The sequence below is a fragment of the Pristis pectinata genome, chromosome 9, assembly GCF_009764475.1.
Source record: "Pristis pectinata isolate sPriPec2 chromosome 9, sPriPec2.1.pri, whole genome shotgun sequence".
Classification (NCBI taxonomy): domain Eukaryota; kingdom Metazoa; phylum Chordata; class Chondrichthyes; order Rhinopristiformes; family Pristidae; genus Pristis; species Pristis pectinata.
In genome coordinates this window covers 44959317-44983732 of record NC_067413.1, presented here as the reverse complement: position 1 = coordinate 44983732, position 24416 = coordinate 44959317, and the positions used below count along the sequence as shown (strand labels likewise).

General features: G+C 39.6%; 1 protein-coding gene across 4 annotated transcripts in view; it reads right to left on the bottom strand.

Annotated features, from left to right (window-relative positions):
• The window catches only part of LOC127574050 (coiled-coil domain-containing protein 102A-like), a 354834-nt gene that overhangs the window by 184606 nt on the left and 145812 nt on the right, over positions 1-24416 (bottom strand). For all 4 annotated transcript variants that reach the window (XM_052022652.1, XM_052022651.1, XM_052022650.1 and 1 more), the window contains exon 6: positions 6829-7038. In XM_052022652.1, coding sequence (XP_051878612.1) covers positions 6829-7038 — 210 coding nt within the window. The remainder of the gene's footprint in view (positions 1-6828; positions 7039-24416) is intronic.

Here is a 24416-nt window from a genome sequence, read left to right as displayed (position 1 = left end):
CAAACATAAAATTTTCTTTTTAACTTCATAGTAATTTCATGACATTCTAAATAAGCTTCTATTTTTGGCTCCATTTTTTTTTCATACTTTCAGCATTAGTTATTGCAAGGTTATATTAATTTTAGAAAATGTTGTCCTTGTGTTATTGCACTATGATACAAAATGTTGCCAGGTTCTTTTGTGTAATTTTAACAGGTGAGTTGATGGTGTACTTGTCCTTCACAGATATTCAACAGCAAAAAGAGTTTTGCCACTCTTTAGTTGATAGCGCATGTAAAGTCAACCAGAATGACATTGAAAGCTAAGTCAGCCGCTGACAGACATCAATGAAATGTAATATATCCCTGGGGTACAACTCCATGCTAATCCCTCTCTACAATAATATCATTTCACCCACAGAAATAAACTGCAAGTGCACAAGACTGTGCTGAGGTCATATACTAAACAAATTCTGCAAAACCAACAATGACAAATTCCAACGGGCACACATTTCATAAAAGATTATTTAACAAATACTAGCCTCCCCTCCCCCTGCCTGTGTGGAGGAAAGTGGGAAGATGAGCCAGAGGAAATCAGGGTCAGAGTCCCCATGACAACATTGCTAGAAACTGATATCTTGGGAGTAAATTAAAATTCAACCCAAAACCCCAATCCCCACCTTCAAAAACAGATGGATTTGAGCCCTAACCCACCTCACTGATTGTTTTTAAAAGGGCAGACAGGGAGGAGGGAGAGAAAAACCCATTTTAGTTCATAACCTTTTTCCTGTCCCAATTTGAAAGTCCACCTTGGTAAATATCTGAGCCCTTGATTACATTTCAACAACAGTTTTATTTGTTTGCATGCAAATTTGGAACAAGTTCTCCAAATGGATTTTTTTTTCTGAAAGCAGTACAAATTTAATTTTCCTCTCATGGGTAGGATGGGAAGAAAAATTGGGTGACGAACTCCTCAGCTAACTTGCCCACCTCCTTCCAGTGGCATTTCCGTCATTACTCAGCATACTTCCCATTTCTTGACCCTCAACAATGATGGACGCCAAGGACATCTTGCATTTAAAGCACATGGAAGGGAGGGCATGAGGATGATGAGGCTAATAGGCAGGCAATTCCAGAAGATGGATAGTGGAGTTTTTCCATCGACATTCCCGGCAATCCTCTTCAACTAATAGAAAATATGGAGGAGAATGTTACTTGATAAACATAGATAGCTCATTTAGATCTCATTTATGTTTGCAGAGGATATGTTGGTACAAAATAGTCCATCACCCTTGATAGATGAGCTGCATTCAGGAGCAAGAGATGATTTCTCAGGCCACCTAATAAAAAGAATAAAATTATTCCCTTACCTGGCAAATACAGCCTTTATGTGCTGCTCGTTTGTTAAAGCAACCTTTCCTTAGGATTCCTGGTCATGCATTTCCTGACACATTATTTATATTCTTCAACTTACCTGGACAATATCCAGGCCTGGTCTGATAGGTGGCAAGTAACGTTCACACAAGTGCCAGGCAATGACAATATCCAACAAGAGAAAATCCAGCTATCATCCCCGACAATCAATGCCATTACTGAATCCCCACTATCAATATCTTAGGGGTTACCATTGACCAGAAACTGAACTGGAGTAACCATATACACAATGTAGCATTGTGTTGTGGATTCATACATAGTTTATGGAGCCTTTTGAAACTTATTTCACTTTAGAGTTTAAAAGCCAATTGGAGCCTTTTAGAGAGCCAGCAAGAACTCTAAGAGAAGTTTAGCACAGCAACGTACAGAACCACAGATGAAAGCTTAAGCTGAGAGGCTGCCACTAGCATCCTCATGTACCTACAGAATGTCACCAAGACATTCATGGACTTTTCCTTGGTTATACCCCAAGTTTACACATGGCAGCTACTGGAAGTGTCAGTAAGTGGGAAAGGTGGTAGTAATGTCTCTGTTGAGAGTGCCTGTTCTGAAATCCTGATTAAAACATCGGCGAATTGCTACCTAAACATTTTCTGATTCTTCATCACAATTCTACCCAATTTCAGGTCAGATGTGGTGAAGCACAATCCCAGGCACTAACTGAGATAATGACTGAGGATGAAAAGCCTAACATTTTTCAGTTTTTCTTCATAAATGTTTGCCTTGTTCAGACTCAAGTAATTCCTTTGTGCTTTAATAACCTGGCCAGATGCAGCCTTTATATAGTGCTGGAGATTGTTCAGGTTAAAGCAAGCTTTCCTTACAATTCCCAGTCAAGCGTGTACTCTGATTAGAATACAAGTTATAAAAGCAAGTGAGTAATTCACTAAAGAGAGTACTACCAATCGAGCAGTAAAGGAGAAGTTACTAGAGGAGTAGAAAAGTCATCAAGTCTGGAGGGATAGAACTCAGGTAACTGGGGGATATAAGGGCTGGAAATTATAGAGGCTAATTTTCTCACATTTAGATTAGGAAGAAAAGTTGGGCAAAGAGTTGTTTAGCCAACTTGTTTAGCAAGGAGTTGTTTAGCCTTTTTCCAGTCTTCCAATTCCCCTTTGATGTGGGTGTGATGTCAGAGCATCAGTGCACTCTTGGTCAGAATATAAAACCAGCAATCACAGACTAATCACTGGCTTTGGGGAAACTTTTAGTGACATGAATCTTGGACAAAATGAAATGGCACTTGGAAACATACAGGTTAATAAATGAAAGGCAGCATGGATTTGTTAAATCCAACTAAATTCTTTGATAAAATTACTGAGAAAATTTTTAAAGGTAGTGCAATTGGCTGTTCATTAATGGACAAATTTCACATACTATCATACCGGGAAGCCATTTTTCTCCCAAATTCACTTTTAGGTGAGCAGCTCTATAGGAAATCATTACAAACTATAGAGGTGGATGGACTTTCTCAATGAAGCAGCATGCAAATACATCATTAATGTAGCCATTAACCTTTTAGTTTTAATCTCTATATCTGTGCTGAATGGGCTGATCTCAGCTTTGGGGTGCTACAATTAACCTCAGTGACCTCATGGTAGAGACAACAGTAAAAAAAAATCTCAGTCAGGCTTCCTATCCCTGATTACTATTCCAAGACACTACAGAAAAGTGCACATTCTATGGATGAGAAGAGGTCAGAGTTGAGTTTATCAGTGAACTCCCCACAGCAAGATAGCCTAGGATTATGAATGGTCAATGAACATTTGTATGAGGTATTATCCATCATGTTAAAGGGGTAATTGGATTTTCTAAAAGGTAAAATTATTAAAATTATCACTAGCTTTGTGAAAAAATGCCACTCATTGTTCAGAAAGGAGATACTGATATTTACCCTGTACATGTTCACTATGAATGCTGCATATGAGAGGAGGGGTAAATTTAACTTTCCAATGCACTAGGCCTGATGGGGGGATGGGGTAGGAGAGGAGTTGGGTGTGGGGGAGAGGTGTCCTGTTATGTTGAGAAGTTAAGACTCTCCCAGTTTGCAGGAGATTTCTTTTGCAATGGCTTTAACTCAGCCGTGGCTTTAACCCAGGGACTCTGTTACATCTCTGTTCCTAGCTTAGTGATCAATTAGGTGGACCAGCTGTAATAATACCCATGCATCAACTTCAGCACAGGTACTTGAAGACATAATACATGCGGTAGATTTGATGGATTTGTAAGTTTTCTCTTTTTACTCATGCGCAAAATGACGGTGTCATTTGCAAGGCATGCATTTATTATCTGTTCACTCAACAACTCTGACTGAAGAGGATTGCAAATGCTTCAGCCTGATCTTTGGCACTCAAGCACTTAGCTCCACCATCATGAGGACAGGCGTCTTCTTGGAGTCTTCTTCTCTTAATTGTTTAGCTATCCACCAAAATTACATGGGGCCTTGGTAAGACAACATCTAGAGTATTCCATACAATGTTGGTCCTGTTACCAAAACAAGGATGTGATTGGATCAAAGGGAGTGCATTGAAAGTTCACCAGACTGGTTCCTGAGGTGAAAGCTCTGTCATATGAACAGCGATTAAGTAGGCTCGTCCTCTATTTCCTAGAGTTTGAAGGAATGAGAGGTGACCATATTCAAGCATAGAAAATACCTAGAAGATTCACAAGGCAGATTTGGTAGGGTATTTCTCCAGGCTGAAGAGAGGATAGACCATTTAGGACTGAAATGAGGAAAAATTTCTTCACTCAGAGTGTGGTGAATCTTTGAAATTCTCTGTCCTGGAGGGCTGTGGAGGTTCAGTCATTGACGGATTTCTGGATATCAGAGGGATAATGAAAAAGAGCAGGAAAATCGTGTTAAGGTAGACAATCAGCCATGCTCTTGTTGAAAGCTCAAAGGGCTGAATAGCTTACATACAATTTCTTTTGTATGTTCTCATGTAATATTCCAGAATAGATGTGGCATAAGTGCAGAGATCTGATCTACTCCATCGGTTGTAAGGTCTCTTGAACTTTTGCTTTTGCTGTTTTTCCTATTGTGGTCCTGTCTTTCTTCGTTGAAGCATACAAAAAATGGGCCTTACACTAAACATTCGGAAAATGCAGGTAGCCGACCAGTCTGACACCACTGCCCCTGAAAATCAAGATCCATGGCGAGACTGTGGAAAATGTGGAAATTTGCTGACTGAAGAAGAGTATTTGAAGACCAAGACCTCAAATCAAGCACCAAGCTCAAATGAGCAGCAGTGATCCCCACCCTCTTGTAGACTTCAGAGGCACATACTATATAACCTATAATAGGTACCTCAAAGCACTGGGAAAATACTACCGATGTTGTTTCTGCAAATGTTCTTTCTGTAAACCTTCCAAGTCCATTGGCAGAACCGGCAAACTAACATCAACCACCTCTAGAGGCCAGGCATCACCCTCCAGAATCCAGCCACAAGATATGATTTCCAGAAGGATAGAGAAAACACTTGAAGGAAATTCTCAATGTCACCTTGAAAAAATGCATATTTTCCAACAGGTTGGAACTAGAAGTGGTTCTACAGCATCTGCCCACTAATATCTGCTGAGTCGGTAACTGTGGAGATGTCCAGTATTTCAGCATGTATGGCCATTGGGGTCAAGAAAATGTTTCTCTTATCCAGACATCCCATATGCATGAGTCAAATATTCATGCTCGATGTTAACAGAAAAAGTGATCACATACCTTAATAAGAACCTTTTTATTGATGGCAATTCTCACATATAAATATTCCAAAATATAATGGATTTTAAAGCACTTTCACAAGTTATTTATTCAGATGACATCTACCTTAATCTTCCAATTTTTATTTTGTACCAATCCCTATTTTGTACTGTGTAAACGTATTAGTTAAATGTTCTTCTTTGTTTCCTACGTGTGAAATTTCGTCAACCTGATTGATGGCTCTGCCAGCTTGATGCCAGGAATTTCCTCGAGCCTGAGAACGACCAGTGTCAAAAAGGAGAACTCCATTCATCAAGATTGCTAATCCTTGGTGGTCAGCTCCCTTCAAGGACAGCACCCAGAGGTCCTTCAAGGTACTTCACCACTGACTGTAAATTCCAGGCCAATATCTATGGCAATAGGCATGGAGAATAGCATTAGAGCTAGAGAATGGGAAAGAGGAAGGGATATAGCTTCTAATGGCACAGAAGATAGAATGGCTGCAGGAAATCCATGCCATTTCTTCAGAAGATGGCAATGGCTCTTGATTTGCAAGACAAGCAAAATAATCCATTGTACATTATGAGACAAAGGATATATTAACCTTGCCCCCAATTTAATTTTCCTTCAGATATTGGAGTTGCAAGACAATTATTTTTATGAACCACATACACGCTTAACTTGAAGTACAAATACAGTGAATTTAACACTAAAGATATCCCTCAACACAACTGACCCTGCCTCTTGCCAACATGCTTTTAAGCTCTATAGGCTTGGGAAAGTGTGTCCCTCCAGCTTATACTGGGCTAACATGAATATTCTTTCTCTTTCACTGGCTCTGTAGCTGGCCTTTGGAGATTCCTATGTATGGCAAGTTTTTGAGACTGCATCATCAACTAGCAAACCAAATAAAAAGCAGTACATAATTATGTTTTTATTTTAAGTTTTCTTGATAATGATTTATTTTTGACATTAGAAGGTTTAAGGCTCTTTCTGGTGCAGTCCAACACCTCATTTTAACAATGTAAGGCCAGGATATGAATTGTACAAAACTGAAAACTGAGAGGGGATAACTGGCCAAATTTCTTTTGGGAGGTCAATAACGACAGTAAACACTCCATAAACTAGAAGTCAATACTTTATAAGTGCAGGAAATTCAATACCATTTGCAAAGGCAATATCTTCCACTTTTACAAGCATGTCGACCAGTTTGATCGTTGCTTTGCCTTTATTAGAGGCCAGAAGCTAAGTAATGCAACAGGAAACACATCAATTGCTAGTTCTCAGTGTACACGATCATCTTCCAACAGACTTGCAGCATGTACTGCAACAAATCCTCAGAGAAATAACTTAAGTTGTGATGTTGTTCAGCAGGTGGTACACCATGTTTCCAACAGATGCACAAATTGCTATAACTGTGGACATTACTTAACCAGATGTTGAGCTCCATTCTGCTTCTTTTCCTCTATTCTCTGCGTGAGTTATTTTACATAAACTGAGGAGTTTAAATTTTTCATAAAATGAACAAAATAGTCTTTCAGCTAAAGGTACTGTATTATAAAGCCAATCCCAACATCATCCCATTCCAGTGCAACATTTTTGTAAACCATGACATGCCACATAGATATTTTCCCTTCATGTTACTCATCCATGGATTATAAATGTGTCTATTCTATGGTAACTGTTCGAAGTCTATTATCCACAAGCACATGGCATTCCTACCTTATTTTTCTCAAATAGTTCGCTTTGCATAGCTTTGACATCAGAATCATTTAAATTTGTGGTTTGTTGACTCCTCTTTGCCAGCAGCTTCTCCAGTTCTTCAATCTGGGCTTTTAATTTTTTGTTATCCCTCTCCAACCCCAGTTTCTCCGTCTCTAACCGCTCTCTTTTCCCCCATTCAGCAGAGTTCTCAGCCTGAAGTCTTTCCAACTGCAAATAAAAAGAACATAATTTTGAGTCGCTAATCAGAGCACCAAGAAAGCTTTTCAGTTTTCGACAGATACAGTTCTTATTCCACAAAGATGGTAATTTGGCATAACACTTGTTTTTTGCCTATCTTCCACCTCTCCCTCCCTCCACCTTCTGTTCTCTTGAGGTAATGCTCAATAGAAGTCAACAACTGGACTATAACTCACCCAGAGTCAATTTTTGCCTTAAACAGCAGCCATTATCAGGTCACCCTTAGCTAAACTTAGGACGTTGTGACATACCTCAATGCACTGTGTAATGAATTGATCTGTACGAACAGTAGGGAAGACAAGTTTTTCACTGTACCTCGGTACAAGTGACAATAATAAACCGATACCAATACCAAGCTAAGGACCCAGTGTTCAACTGGAAAGCTAGGTTTCCTGGTAGGCTCTGGAGTTATAAATCTACAGCAAATGTCTCTTCGCCTGACAAATTACCTGCTTGGAAGTCATCCTCACTGACTGGCTTAGCTTCACGTCAGTCAGGAAGAAGTTTGATGTAATATGCAGAAGCAGGTAGGGAGACAGGCCACACGCTCTACTTGCTTTTGCATATTACTACTGGGGGAGAGAAGGATGGAATCTGATCCCTGGAACTCTAATCTTGAGCCAGGGAGTCCAATCAAGGATAGAAGTTCCATCCTTAACCACAAACCTAGTGAACTCTGTTGACCTTGCAATTGTGAGGGAATCTGATGGATGGTGGAAGCTTGAGACAGCAATCCTGCTCTACCTAGACTACTGTAAAGTCAAGTACCTAATACCTATAGCTGTCCTTGTTTTCCTTCAGCTGCTGGGGTTCCTAAACCCTGAAAACTTGCATAGTGGATTGAATTAGAGATGCTAGGTTCATTAAAATAGTTCAAATGTGTACACACATTCTGGACACCAATCAGAATTCTTACATCAACTTTACAGCCTAGAAATAGGTCTTTTGGCCCAACTGGTTAATCTCTGTGTTTATGCCTCACATGAGGCTTCTTTTGTCCCTCGTCATCTAATTTATTGAAACATATTTCTACTGTCTTCTTTCCAGGGTGTTAATTTAGCTTTTCCTTTAGGAGGTCTTTTAACTAATAATATTACACGTAAAATCTAATGCTAGATGGTGCATTCCATCCAATCTATAACTAACAAAGTCTTATTTTTAACCATTCAGTTCACTGGATCCATGCAGGCTTCTGGAGGAGCAATAACATCAGTCTCATTCCTCCTATTCTTATTCCCTTGTACCCCTGCAATTTATTCTCTCTCACACATGCCCATCAGCTCCCCTTTGAATCTTTGGTCACTTTCCTACACCAATGTGGGAGAAATCTGGAGCACACAGTAGAAACCCAAGTGGTTATGACATGTAAGCTCTACAGAGAAAACACCAGGGATCAGGGTCCCTGCAGCTCAGAGTCCATAAAATGACTCAAAGTATTAATCACGCTTATCTATGAGTTTACTGCAAAAACATCATGCAATTTTGTTAAGTCAGGAGCCAGAGAGTAAAATCCTCTGTGTATTTGTAAAATTAAACTGTGGCAACATGTTTTTCTACACAATAAGAAAAGTTGTAATGTATTTTCATAATGATTACTTCAAAATGTACTGGACACAAACCAAATGAGCAATAACCCAACTTAATGAAAAATCAGTTTATCACGGGCTTTTGTAACAGCAGTTGTGATTGTCACATTCTTTTAATAAACTGTTTATTGTACTTAGACGATGTCCAAATACATCACCATAATTCAAAATCAGGACAGAAAATTGGCGTTTCCTTTGTTTCAGACAGTACCAAAAGACAAATACACATAACAATAAAACTCTAATCACAAAGGAAGGAAAACAGTGTTAACACACTACAAAATCAACCTGTAGAGATTTAATCATGAACGATGCACGGTTTCTCCATTTTAAAAGGTCAAACCAATAAAATCATCACAACCTGTAATATATTCATTAGAAAGCAGCTATGTGCACAGAGGTGATATAGCCAATGATAGTCTCATAAGGAAAGATAATCATGTTTTTCTTTAATATGAATTCAAAATTATAAAGAGCTTTATGCCTGCAGTGAAGAAGGTGATCATCTGTAAATACTCCATTCCCTCATTGACTGTGTTGCAGTTGCTATGTCCTAGTGCCTGTTATTTTTAGTTTAATAAATGTCAACTTTGGCTCAGCAGAAGTCAATAATCCTGCTTAATCCATTCCAGGGCCTGAACAGCCCCTTTAAAAAATGCTTCGCAATCACATAAAACAAAGAAATATTATCCAATTGTAAGAAAAAAAACATTGGTGAATTTGCAGTTTAACTTCATATTTTTATATATATACACACACACATACATATATATATAAAATTACAAAATTATTTAAATGCTCAATGTTTCATTTCATTGATCACCTGTCAGTGGTTATACAAAGATCATACACCCTTGTTGTGTTACTTGATTTTCACAGGGATGTCAACCAGGGCAGTAGGATCTCAGGATTTCTGCTTTTGATTATAGACTAACATTCACTGTAAAGTGAACATCCATGAAAGTCGAAGGTCTCAGCCTTAACCCTGATGGAATTAGTGCCCACTGTCACCACATCCACCACCAAACCCCCACCACCCTTTCTACAATCCCACAGGTGCAAATAAACCAACAACAACGACTACACAGGAACAGCCATAAAAAATAATCACTTGTAATGTCAGCAGGAGGCAGACACTGATTCAAATGACTGAGTAAGTGATTTCATGGAGGAGAAAAAACGTGGAAGTTTTTCCAGTGAACATGCATTGAATTAACCTACTGAAGTCTAGTTATCTGTTAACCAGAATTTAGAGTGTGGATGTATTGAGGGTATGTACAGCTGATAACTGAGAAGCAAAAGAAGTTGGGAGAACCACTAGTGTTTGGAAGATTGCTGAGCTACAGGAAGCTGCAGTGATGGTAAGGATTGAGGTTGTGGAAGAATTTGAACAGGACAAAAATGTTCAAACTGAAATGCTGCTGGGCCAGGAGTCAAGCTGCCCATCCGCCTACCCCATTACCCACCACCAAACCTCCTCCCCCCATCTCTGTGGAAGAGTCTGTGGTTCCCTCATTGGCCTCATCAGCCACCTCAGAACCCACAAAACCACAGTGGAAGCAATTGCCTAAGAAGAAGGGGAGATCAAATTGTGCTGCAAGTGATGATACGAGCAGTAAAACAGTGTATGTTAATTGAGAGTGGAAGGTGAAAGCCCACCTGGCAGAGCATTGGAGTAGTGAAGTCTGGGGAAATAAAAACATACATAAGGGTTTCAGCTGCAGTTAGGTTGAGGCAGGACAGAAAATGGGCAATATTATGAAGACAGAAAAAACAGTGTATTTGAGACAGAAGATATGAGATCAGAAGCCCAGCTAAGCACTAAATAGGATCCCAAGGTTGTGAACAATCTGATCACAGATAGCATTTGTGTAGAAGCCCTATGTTTAACTGGAGAAACCTTCATAATACTGCAAAAATTTCTTCACTATTACAAATATTTGTCACTGGAATGGTAAAATGGAAGATTGTCTTTAAAAATATAGGAATACAAGAAATATAAACAACAGTAAATGTTAAAGTCAAATAACTTTGAATATGCACGTTGTCATTATTTCCAATTTCAATTCAGTTCGACTTTATAGAGACTGAAAGTTGATTTACCATCTGAATTTAAATTCTTAATAATCAAATATACCCAATTTTGCTGAACATAATAAAAACCAAGAAAAATACTGAACTAAACCAAAATTACAAATAGAAATACTGAAACCTATATTTGATGTACAAAACAGTCTTCCAGAAGTAATAGTGCAATACTCTTAATGTTGAAAGAAAGCTGGCATTTAACAACATTTAAAATGTGAAAAAGTCTGCAATTGTCAAATATTCTGCTTTGCTATCATATGAACCTTTCTACTTCTCTGCATCCTAAGTTGATTCATTTGCTGATTTTAATCAGAACTTTTTGGCCCTATAGAGTTAACAACTGGTTTAAATCAATTCCATTGAAATCAATGTGTAGAATCTCCCAGTGGACTATCTGGTGAGTCTAGATACTGAATTGATCTATGTTGTACTAACAAGCTTCATCAGCTAACCCCTGTGACCCTCTGGATTTGTTAATTAAATGTTTCTGATTTATAATGGTAATTAGAAAATCTCCTAAATTAAGAAAAAAATCCTTAAAAATGAGATGATACTTATTTTAATTTTGACCTTGCCAACACCAATTGGTCTGACACCACATAAGCTGAGATAGTTATAAGTTATATTGACAGTCAACGATCTTTTTGAGACCTTTGGCTCTCTTTCTATTTGTTCATCCATAACTTTAGAATCCTTTTCTTCACACTGTGAAAACAGTGGAAAGTAAACTCACCACCTGCCAGACAAAGAAGCATTATATTTAACATGCCCTCTCACACATATGCTTATATTCATTTTTAAAAAATGGAGAGATGTGCTGGTGAGGTAAATGAGGATCAAGTTGAGGATATGTATTTTAAGGCCCACAGATTAGTGAACTAAGCTTTAATTCAGATCACCAGCAACAGCTACATGAGATATTGTGTGGGATGGGATATCCCACAATCAACTATTCAGAAACAGCTCCTTCCCCTCTGCCATCAGATTTCTGAATGGTCCATGAACCCATGAACACTACCTCATTATTCCTTTTTTTTGTACTATTTATTTAGTTTTGTAATTTATAGCAATTTTATGTCTTTGCACTGTACTGTTGCCACAAAACAACAAATTTCATGTCATACAAGTTGGTGATAATAAATCTGATTCTGATTTTGATCACAAAATTCTGATTGAGTTAAAAATTTGTAGAGCTTTAGGCTCAGCAAAGAGTGCATTAAAAAAAAATCAAGCCTTAAATAGGACACTAATGTTGTTCACCCAAGGATTCAATTCATACAATCACTGAGCAAGACAAGGATAGTTTCCTCTGCACACTGTCAAGGTTGGGAAAGTTTGTTGCCTGCCTCTGCCTCACCATATGACTCCTGTCCCATATTAAAATCAGAGCCTTTGTGTTTATATAAAAACATGAAGTCAGAAAACTGCTGTTCTCTCATTGCATGGCAACATCTGAACCACATTATTTTTGAATTTATTTTCAACATTAAGAACCAGATCAACTTTTCACCCACTGAGTACAACATTTGGGACACTGCTCATGCCTATTAATTGCAAATTTATAATTTGGCTATAATTCGAACATCTGGAATTTTAGCAGAATGCACAAATAAAAACAAGGTTCACTAAGTTACGTGGATTACATTTTTAAAATCCAAACTCTTCTTTAACCTCCTGAACTCACGCTGTGTCATAAAATCATGATCAAACCTTTTACTTCATGCATTCTTATACTGGAAGTAAGCTTGCTGTTTAATTCAGACAATATTGTTTTTATGCTTCAAAATTTGATCTTTTCTTTCTTCATGGAAAGGACATCAGAATGAGTTCTGCTTACTTTTGAAAATAAAATGAGGGGGTATAGTATTTTTAAAAACTGCAAGCTGAAGGCATTAACAACGACTATTAAAGGTAGGCCAGCCAGCTTATTGAATGATGCAAGTTAGTCATTTCCATATTCCATACATTTTCACACAAGCACTCAGAAGGTTTTGCATTTCTCCCATGTCTAATTACTTTGATTACTCAAAGACTTAAACAAATGTTGCTTATCCCTCCTAGCCATTTCTACACTCATTTGCCCTGTTCAATGCTTCCTGTGGAATTTAATGGGATCTGAAGAGGAGAACTGGGTAGGTAGAAGGTTTGGGGGGTGTTGGGGAGGAGGTAGAGGTGGAAAGAAAGTGAGTGGGGAAGGATTCTTGCTCTTCCTGGCTCACAGACATTGCTGTAAGGGCACTCAATTCCAGTCCACCCCAAAAATCATCCTTGCCTCTCTTCAAGTGCCAGATCGCCAGATCGCACAAGGTCTGTAAACCTGGACAACCAATGTTAAACCCACAAGCCAAGTTAAGTTAAGGACTGCCTGAGTCATATTAGGCCAGATTACATTGAACATATAACACTACAGCACAGTACAGGACCTTCAGCTCACAGTGTTGTGCCGACATTTTATCCTGCTCTAAGATCTATCTAACCCTTCCCTCCCACGTAGCTCCCCATTTCTCTATCATTCGTGTGTCTATCTAAGACCCTCTTAAATGTCCGTAATGTATCTGCCCCCGCGACCTCTGCAGGTAGTGCGTTCCACACACCCACCACTCAGAAAACTTACCCCGACATCCCCCTTATACCTTCCTCCAATCACCTTAAAGTTATGTCTCCTCATGGTAGCCATTGTCACCCTGGGAAAAAGTCTCTGACTGTCCACTCAATCTACGCCTCTTATCATCTTGTACACCTCTTTCAAGTCACCTCTCATCCTCCTTCTCTCCAAAGAGAAAAGCCCTAGCTCACTCAACCTATTCTCATGAGACATGCTGTCCAATCCAGGCAAAATCCTGGTAAATCTCCTCTGCACCCTCTCTAAAGCTTCCACATCCTTCCTATAATGAGATGACCAGAACTGAACACAATACTCCAAGTGTGGTCTAACCAGAGTTCTATAGAGCTGCATTGTCTGAACAGATATCTGTCCATGGCTCCCCAACAATATGCAGCCACAATGTGCAGTGCTCACTATCCAATGGCAAGTTAGTAAACTGCAACTGAGTCCAGCAGGCCAACCCCAAGGTGCACCAGCCCAAAGGAGACATCTTGTTCCAGTACTTGCATGTGCATGACCTGATAATGTCACTTCCTTTGTTTCACAGATGATTGACATTGAAAGCCTTAGCGACATCTCTGTATGACTTCAAACCCAGCCCCACCCCAAAGAAGGAAATAGCTGCAAAATGTCATTGGTACTTCCATGCCATTACTTTGGAAGCAGGAGTTAGAATTTTTTTTAATTTTAAAAAAACAAGGGCCAGCTTCTGCCTTCATTTAATTATTTGCTTGAAATGTCAGCCAACTTTGGGGCCAATAATTATATGGATAACATTAACCATATTCACTTCATAAGACCACCAACCCCACCCAGCCATCACAAGAGTTCCAATCTAAACCCAAGGCCTAAGGGAGAACCTGGGGCTCACTCAGCTAGAGGGCTCTCACCATTCAGCTGTCCAATTTGCTGGAAAATCTCAGTGGAGCTGGATCAGTGAGTGGCAGGGGCTGTGTGGCAACATAAAGGCTGAGAGATCTCACCTCCCAGTGGCATGGCGAGGGATCAGTTTCATCGGCGAGTGTGCAGTTAGAAGTTAGCTGACTCAGTGATCAACAAACCATTGCACCAATCCAGCTACGTTCCAAACAGAAACAAAGCCAAGTCCCAGCAGTTACCCCAATAATCACTGGTCCACAGTTTGGACAACTCTCCCAACATAACTGAATACCTTCATGCTAGCTGGGGGACTTTAATTTAAATAATTACATAAATCTGGAATAATAAAGCTAACATGAACCAACCAGACTGCTTCACCAAAGATCATAGGAAGGGATATCTGCAGCCCTTAACCAGTCTGAATTATAAGTGACTCCAGACATGGCACTCTGAATAACTCTTAATTGCCCCGTAAGGCAGCCAAACAAGCCATTCAATTCAGGTTGCTATACAGGCTGGGCAATAAACGCTGGCTTTGCCAGCAACATCTACAGAGAGTGAACAATTAAAGAACAAGCCTGTCTATTACAAGTGGGTTGGCTGCTGCTTCCTTGCCATTGCCATTCACCCTTCCGCACCTCAAATCTCACCACCATTAAATTCAAGTGGGTAGTTTGAAGGAAGTTAAGAGTGAGCTTTCAGATTTCCTGGATTTTAATGTCTCACCCAAACTCAACAAACTTGTTTTTGGAGAATTAAAAGTCTACTGAACTTCCACTGAATAAAAAGCTTTGAAGGCTAGGCTGAACTTTACAAACAGAAAAGTTTTAAGGTAACTGTAAATAAAACAGTTTTATTTACAGTTACCTCAAACCTTTTCTGACCCATTTTAAAATTCGATTAGGACTGTAAAATTACATCTTCATTTTTATCTTTAGATCTGCACCAAAGTATGATGAGTTCTTTAGTCTACAATCCTAATGTTTTTCCTTTACATAGGAAAATATGTACAGATAACATTAGATTGTACTTTAAAATATTAAACAATATGAGGGAACTATGACAGTTGACAGAAGTTTTATTAAGTGTTTCTATCAGCTGTATGACTGGATTGCAAAAACTCTTACCTTGTTTAAAAAAAACTAAATTCTTGTAAAATCAGGCTGATAGTATTTCTGTGAATTGCCTTGGGATGCTTTACCACATTAAAGTGCTGTTGAATTTCAAGCAGTAATAGGTGCACACAGAGCAGCCTGAATTTGAAAAGATCTATCCAGCAGGGCTGCACTGCAATATATTTACTGTCAGTATTCAGATCAATCAAGAAAGCAGAAGATTCAAGTATTAATGTTAAATAACAAAGACAAAAAGTACTGAAAATATTCAACAGCTCAGGCAACCGATATAAAAGGAAGAACAAAGTTAATGTTTCTGTTCATTAATCTTTCATCAGAATGACTGAGGTTGGGATAATTGGTAAATTGTTAGTCATTTAACAGTTTATAAGCAGGTAAGATTAAATCTCAATTATTCTTACTGAGTAAAGGTCATTGACCTGAGATTTTACCCGTTTCCTTCCCTACAGATGTCATTTGATTTGGTAGTGTGGCCAGTAATTTTTTTGTTTTTATTTTGGATTTCTAGCATCCACAGCATTTTGCTATTGGTTAATTTTAAGAAGCTAGAGGCAAATGACAGCATTTATAATTTTTAAATCTTATTAACCTCAGTTTATTTGCAAAGGCAAACAACTCTGCAGGAACACAAGTTTAAAATAAATGTTTAGTATTTGCTATAACTTAGGGCAAAAGCAATTCACACCTTTATTGCACATTAAAGTGTTCAGTTCACATTTACAATTCTCATATGAGATAATGAAGCAACTTAATATTTTTCAGAATCACCCCAAGCTGTCTTTTAGCAAATTTGAAGGATATTTTCCTATATGTTGCAATCGACATCCTGATTGTGCAAAATTGTTTAAATGCTGATATTGAACTTATTTTCATATGTTAATAATGTTTGTAAATTAGTCATTTTTATTTATTCATTATTGGGATGTTGGCATCCCTGGCAAGGAAAACATTTATTGTTCATTCCTATTTTCACTTGAGAAGATAGTGGTGCGCACCTTCTTGAGCCACTGCACTCCTTCTGGTGAAGGTACTCCCGCATTACTGTTGGATAGTCAGTTCTTGGATTTAAACGCAGTAGCAATAAAGGAATAACAACCAGGTCAGGATGGTATGCAACTTGGAGGTGATGGTGGTTCCCATTCACTTACTGCCCCTGTGCTTCTTGGTGGTAGGGGCTGCAGGTATAGAGGATGTTAGCAGAGTAGCCTGAGTAAGTAACTTCAATGTATTTTGTAGACGGTGTGCCATTGGTGGAGGGAATGAATGCTTTGTGTCATGGACTGAGTGACAGTCAAATGGAATTCTTTATACTGAATGATGTTGAGCATCTTGAGTCTTATTGGCACTGCATTCATCCAGGCAAATAGAGAGTAATGCTATCCTGCTCCTGACTTCTGCCTTGTAGATGATGGAAAGCTTCTCCAGTCTGAAGATGTGTGAACAGACATCCCAGAATGCAGCGCTGCCGCACTCTCCATCTGCGAGGCACTGTGGGGAGCTGCAGTAGGCATGGCTAGCTCTTACAATGGATCCTTCAAGTGATCCCTAAGTCTTTACTCCACCCTTTAACCCATTACCCCCTGAACTCCTTCTACACCACCTTTCTCCCATGAACCCCAATCCTCGAACCCCACCCCTAGCCCTGATACCCCCACTTCCTAAGCTCTTTCCCAACCCATCAGCCTTATCCATCTCCTGAGTCTAACGTTGGCCTCAAAACATCCCAAAGGAATGCATCTCCACTAACAACATCGCATTCAATGGGAAAAGGGGGTATGCATAACGGAAAATTGCAATATGGACTGTTTTCCAAGAATTCCACCTCCTCTGTAATGTGGGGGTCAACTGTACTAGAACTTGATCCTTTAGAAATAAAATGGTGATATTATGCGCTCCATTTTCTATTAATACCATGTGTGGATGCATCTGTCTATTCTATAACAATATGCATTGCTGTGAAGTACAAAACTGTCAGAAGTAAACTCAAAAGCACACACCACTAAGTTTTGTTAAATCCTTATTTATATAATCAACCTTGAAACATCTTTGTTTCAAATACATAACCTTACTTGTCACTAGAATGGATTGGTGATAGCTGCCTTCATGAACAACCTCTCTGTCAGAACAGGAATGCTGTTCAGAGTCCACTTCAATTTTCTGATGCCAGTAAGTTTTGGTGAGACCTAGAGGATAGTTGTCTTGTTCAGTTAATTCCAGAAGCCATACTGCTGCAGAGCAAAATCATGGTATGATTAAGGCAGACAGGACAAAAAGGATACTAAAGTACCAAAAGGTCGTACGAACAATAAACCCTAGGTCAAGTTAAATGTGGTGAATCCAACCTTAGCTGAGGGGAAAAAATGGTGGCAGATTGAGTGTTATTGTTGAACATTTTGTCTGATATTGCTTTCAGTTAACTTCAGTTGAATTCACCTCAATAACTTATGCATCCTAATGCACACAGCACTGCTTAGTCACTTTACCACTCATACTAAAATTCAGAGCAGCAAAGGGGTATTCTATATCTGATTCTCTTCTCTGCAGTGAAAGGAAATGTTTCCTGTGTAGCGACTCACCGCACCGGCATCGAACCGGCTCCCGACATCGCGAACATCGTCGGAGGCCCCGATCCAAGATGGCACGGGGCCCGCCTTCTTCCCCATTGTCGGGCTAGGAAAGCCCACGCGCGGGAAGGTCAGGTGACCCCCGCGTGATGTCAGCGCGGGAACTGTAGCGTGGGAAGTTTTGGGATATTAAAGGCGCACTGCGCCCCTGTCATTCATTCGACTTCTGATTTCGAACCAGCGACTCTGTCTTCATTTTGTAGTGTGTAGCTAGCCGTTACACCTAGTTAATTCTCAGGTAGCTATCCTGAAGCAAAGAAGCCACGTTCAAAAAATAGCAAAAGGGAAATTCTTTAGTTTAAATAGAATTTTATTACCTCCTTTCCCATTAACACAATAAATATTTGAGAGACAACTGGGTTTGCAGTGCATAGCTAACCATTGGGATTCAAGTAAGTCCTCCCACCTAATATATCCCAGAGCCCAAAACTACAAATGCACAATAACTACGATTATTATCCATTCCCATTGAAGTTCCCTTTTCGTCCTTTTAGTCATAAACCGCGAACATGAGTAGCAAACTTTAATTCTATAATATTATGTCATGAGTTGCAATTTCTATTTCTTGATCAATACAAACCATGCTAAATGGATTACACTGGATAAATGAATTAAGCAGGTGTCAATAGGATTCATTTATTCTTGCTGTCAAGAGAATGCTTGTACATCAAGCTTAAAGCAAATGTTGCTGTTGTCAAGGAATAAAGGAAACTCTGCAAACTAGAAAAAGTCACAGGCTTAGAAATTCCTCCTCACGACACTGACAGAAACAGTGTGGTGCATTTCAAAGTAGGTTCAATCCAGAGTGCAGGACTTTTTTTTGGGTATTAAGGAAAAAGAGATATGGAGTCGGGGCAGGAAAGTGGTGCTGAAGTAAAATATTAGCCAAAGTGCCCAACAGGAAATTTGACATGACTTCCCAATGGGATTTTTATTAGCACCAGAAATGTTGTTCAGCATTAAAACTCCAATTTTTTTTAATACATTCAAGTGATGTGGGCTTCACAGGCTGAAGCAGCAGTAATTGCCCACTCTGAATGGTGGTGGTGAGCTGCCTTCTAGAACTGCTGCAGTCCTTGACATGTGGGTACACTGACAATGCTGTTTGGGAGAGAGTTCCAGGATTTTGACCCAGAAACAGTGAAGGAACAGCGATATATTTCCAATTCAGAATGGAGTGTGGCTTGGAGGGCAACTTCTTCATGGTGGTGTTCCCATGCTTTTGCTGCCCTTGTCCTTCTAGCTGGTAGGGGTCGTGGATTTGAAGGGTGCTGTCTGTGCAGTCTTGGTGAGTTGCTACAGTGCATCCTGTAGATGCTACAAACTGCTGCTACTGGGCAACAGTGGTGCAGTGAGTGAATGGTTGTGGATGGGTGTCTATCAAGCAGGCTGCTATGACCTGTATGGTGTCAAATTTTGAGTACTGTTGAAGATGCACTCATCAAAGCAATTGGAGAGTATTCCATCACACTCCTGACTTGAGCCTTGTAGATGGAGAAGAGGCTTTGGGAAGTTAGGAGAAGAGTTATTTGCTGGAGGATTTCTAGCTTATAACCTTGTAGCTACACTGTGTTTATGGCTACTTCAGTTCAGTTTCTGGTCCATGGTAATCCCCAGGATATTGATAGTGGCAGATTCATTGATGGCAATGCCAATGAATGTCAGGATTTTCTGATGTTGGATATTGTCATTACCTGGCACTTGTGCAGCGCAAAGGTTACTTGCTACCTAACAGCCCAGGCCAGGATATTGTTCAGGTCTTGCTGCATTTGGATGTGGACTGCTTCATTACCTGAGGAGTCGCAAATGGTGCTGAACGTTGTGAAATCATCAGCAAACATCCCGGCTTCTTACCTTACAACCGAAGGAAAGTCATTGATGAAGCTGCTGAAGATGATTAGGCCTTGGACACTACCCTGAGGAACTCCTGCTGCAGAGCTGTCCTATGGCTGAGATGATTGACCTCCAGCCATCACAACCATCTTCCTTTGTGCTAGGTATGATTCCAACCAGTATAGGTTTTTCTGCTGATTCCCATTGACTCCAGCTTAGCCAGAACTCCTTGATGCCATACTCAACCAAATGCTGCCTTGATGTCAAGGATAGTTATTCTCACTTCACCTCTGGAGTTCAGGTCTTTTATCCATGTTTGGACCAAGGTTGTAATGAGGTCAGGAGCTGAGTGACTTTGGCGGAACCCAAAATGGGCTTCTGTGAGCAGGTTGTTGCTAAGCAACTGCTGCTTGATAGCATTATCAATTATCCCTTCTATCACTTTGTTGATGATCGAGAGTAGACTGGAGCGGTAATTGGCTGGGTTAGATTTGTCCTGCTTCTAGTAGATAGGACATTCCTGGGCAATTTTCCATATTGTGAAGTAGATGCCAGTGTTGTAGCTGTGCTGGAACAGCTTCGCCAAGGGTACACCAATTTCTGGAGCACATGTCTTCGGTACTATTGCTGGAATGTTGTCAGGGCCCATAGCCTTTGCTGTATCCAGTGCTTTTAGCTGTTTCTTGATATCATGTGAAGGAAATAGAATTGGCTGAAGACTGGCATTTCTCATGCTGGGGACCACAGGAAGAGATCGTGTCATCAACAATAGTGCAACACTGAATTTTTGTCTCCAGCATAATTTTCTACCCCTAGTCTGAAACAATAGCTCTTGTTTACTTACAGAACAACCAGCTTTTATTGATGAAAAAAACAAGATGCTGGAGGAACTCAGCAGGCTAGGCAGCATCCATGGAGAAAAGCAGACGGTCAACATTTCAGGTCAGGACCCTTCTTCAGGACCTTTTATTGATCATGTTTCTGTTGAAACTGTACTATTTAAAGGGCCAACACTCAAACCATGTCCTTTGCCAGGCTGCTCCACAACACCCTGCAGTCTCATTACTTATTCTACATACTAGCACTATACTACCTACAAGCACTACATTACTTAGTGTTTTGCCCACACTAAGCCATCCTTTCACGACTTTGCTGATTCCAAAGTGACTTCCAATAGGGATTTGTCTGCACCAAACATTTCTCTTGCTGAGTGACATGGAGATGGACATACCCATTGGAGAAATCACTCACAAACACAAGAGGCTTATTGCTAGCCTTCTCTGGAGACCTGTATCAATACACATTCAGCCTCACCAAGACAGTCCTCAATGAGATTTGTGACTTCCCACAACTTCAAATAGAAGCTCAAATATGTGACTGAACTTCTTTGGTCATGGTCCCACAATTACCCCCAAGGTTGCTACTGCCACATGTCACAATTTGCTGTTCAATGCTGCAGAGGTCATCCAAAATCCATAGTCAAGGAGAAAAGACTTCATCTACAGCCCACAGGAGCAGACAGAGTGAGAGTCGGTATTTGCCTATATTGTACCCAGGGACTGCACTGGTATTACCTCTTACAGAGATCTCCCTGGCAATCTCCTGCCACACATGACTGTAATAACAAAATACAGAATGTCTCTTCACTGCTTAAAAGACCTTGGTCATTCCCATAAACATATGGTAGATCACTGCATTGACATCATATCCTTGACAGATACCTAGGTAAAGCGTGATGACTCATTTCTCCAAATGAATCTTCTCCACCTCTTCTAACATTTGTCCTGCCCACACTGACAAAGTCTTTTACATGGAATATGGTAACATGAGATTTAAATTATTGAACTAGTATCTGATGAACATAAATTTCGATCTGGAGGCCTGGGTTCAAATCCCACCATGGCAGCGAAGGAACTTAAATTCAAGTAATTGAGTAAATGTGCATGTTATTGTGCCTTCTTCGCTCTGTAACCTCCTTCAGCCCTGGAGCCCGGCATGATATCCACCATCGACTAATTATGATTAAGTGAGCATCTCTGATATTAATTGCTCTATGACTAGCAGCTTTGCCTTCAGCTGTTGTGGAATTTTCACCCTGAATCTTCCTTCAGATATTAAAACCTACTTCTCTGGCTAAACTTATGGTCAGCTGCCCTAGTATCCTTTGAAGGCTGTCAAATTTTGTTTGATAACACCCCTGCACAGTAAACTTGGGACATCAGGATGGCCAGACTTAAGGCATGAAGTTTTTCTACTGTCTCTAATGGAAATATGGCTTCAAATGCCAGTTCAAACAGAAGCACCTAGGGATATTTTACTATGTTGAAGGCACTGTGTAAATACAGGTTGCTGTTGCTCTATTTAACATGGCGAGTAAAGGATCTTTTCCAAAATTATTTTTACTTAGACCGAAAACCTCAGGCGAGGCCTCAGGCCAAATGTCAGAACAAGTCTGGAATTTCAACTGAGATGTCCCAGCTGAGAGGTCAAAACTCAACTGTCACTATTTAGTCAATCATGCATATACACTTTATACCATTACAAATGACACATCTCAAAATCTTTATGTACAACGATTGCTTGGAAAATAGGAACACTCAAGTGTGGGAATGAACAATCACTGAAAGCTGTGGTTGCAGCTACAAATTCCCAATGGCTATTTTTCTAATCTGAACAGAAATGTAACATACATACAGAAGTCTGAGCTAATTTACCACTGATATTGCAAAATGTTAAAGTGTTTTCAAGTACAGAATTACTTGTAGATCTATTATTTAAAATAGTGGTATAATTTGTGTATCACATTTGCAGAAATAAGTATTGCTGAATTTTTGTACTGATTAGTATAAAGCATTATATAATATCTAGTGTACTGGGAAGCATATAACCATGCTAAAATCCTTTTCTGATTACACTGAAAAGATGCCATTTGCAAAGGATTTCAACTGCTGGTGCGAATGAATTTTCTCATTAGGATCAAAAGATCCCTTAGCTAACGTTTTTAAAAATTAGGCACAGATTTTTGCAAGATCTGGAGCCAAGCTCTAATATACACTTTTGCATGCTGCATAAGCACATTTGTAATTATTTAGCTTACATAAATAGGTAAGTGGCTGCATTCATTACTCAAAGGCTTGTTGAAGGAGAACAAAGAATCCAAGGCCAGCCAGGCTGCTGAGGCAACCTCACAGGAAATGCAGCGAAAGTGGTTGTCAGTTTGGACTTGTGCTTGCAAATTCCACGATTCTGAGCGGATGGAATGTGAAAAATGTCCCAGGATACAAAGGTGTGATTCTCTCAGCTGAAGTGAACCTGTGCCAGGGCAGATTCTTAAACAGGATTTTAGAGGGTTTTTCTCCCCCCATAAAAGTGTAAAGAAAATGCAGGAAGAATTTTTTAATAAAAAAAATGGAAAATGCTGAAGATACCATTAATCTTCCAAGTTTCTTAAAGTAAAATTTCATATTTGAAGGATTATCCAATACCTGTTTTTCACTTCAGCAAAAATGTTTACTGAGAGAGCTAAACCATGATAGAGAGTAATTACACCAGCTGTGTTTTCTTTCACTCACACAAAAAACGGTAATTTTTCACATGCTGCTGAGGTGATGGATATTTGCCCAAGCAGAAATTTCATCATCTGGTCTCCCTGGTACAAGCTCTTTCTCAAACCTTGCGATTGGGATCCTTGACATGAGAGAACACTCGACATTTGCCACTATCTCCCTAAAACCTCAGACATTACTTAATCCTAGTTCGGCAGCATACTACCTCAACAGTAAGTACCAGGAACTTGATCCATTTTCTATTATTCTGAAAGGGATTTCAATACCAACATCTGTTATCAGTAAGTTTTTGGAGTCTATATGAGAGTGAACAAACACCTTGAAATTTTTCAGTTGATCAGAAAGGCAGTATGTATTTATAAGGGGGCAAGTTATGCTTGATGAACCTGATTTAAGTTTTTTAATGGTCAACAGGGAAATGTCCATGGTAGTTAGTTTTATGAACTTCCAAAAGGCATTCAATAAAGTTCCTTGTAGAAAGGTGATAGTTAAAGTAGAAGTTTGCAGGAGTGAGGCAAATTATTAGCCAGTTTGGAGAGTAGCTGAGTGGCAGAAGTGAAAAACAGTGATAATGAGCAAGTACTCTAAATTAACAGGAGACACAAGAGACTGCAGATGCTGGAATCTGGAGCAACAAACAATCTGCTGGAGGAACTCAGCAGGTTTGAGCAGCATTTATGGGAGGAAAGGAGTTGTCAACCTGATGCAGGGTTTCGACCCAGAACGTTGACAATTCCTTTCCTCCTACAGATGCTGCTTGACCTGCTGAGTTCCTCCAGCAGATTGTTACTCTAACTTGATGAGTGACATCCAACAGGAATCTGTTTGGGAATTGAACAATTCACTCTATTTACTTCACTAAGTCTGCCCACGACACAGGAGAGGTGACATTGTTAGCAAAGTGGATAAAATCATAGAAAGAGATACACTGAATGAATAGGCTAAACTGTGGCATATTGATTTTAATACAAACAAATGTGAGATCATTCACTTTGACCTTATGAAGCATAGACCAGAAACACATTTACAAA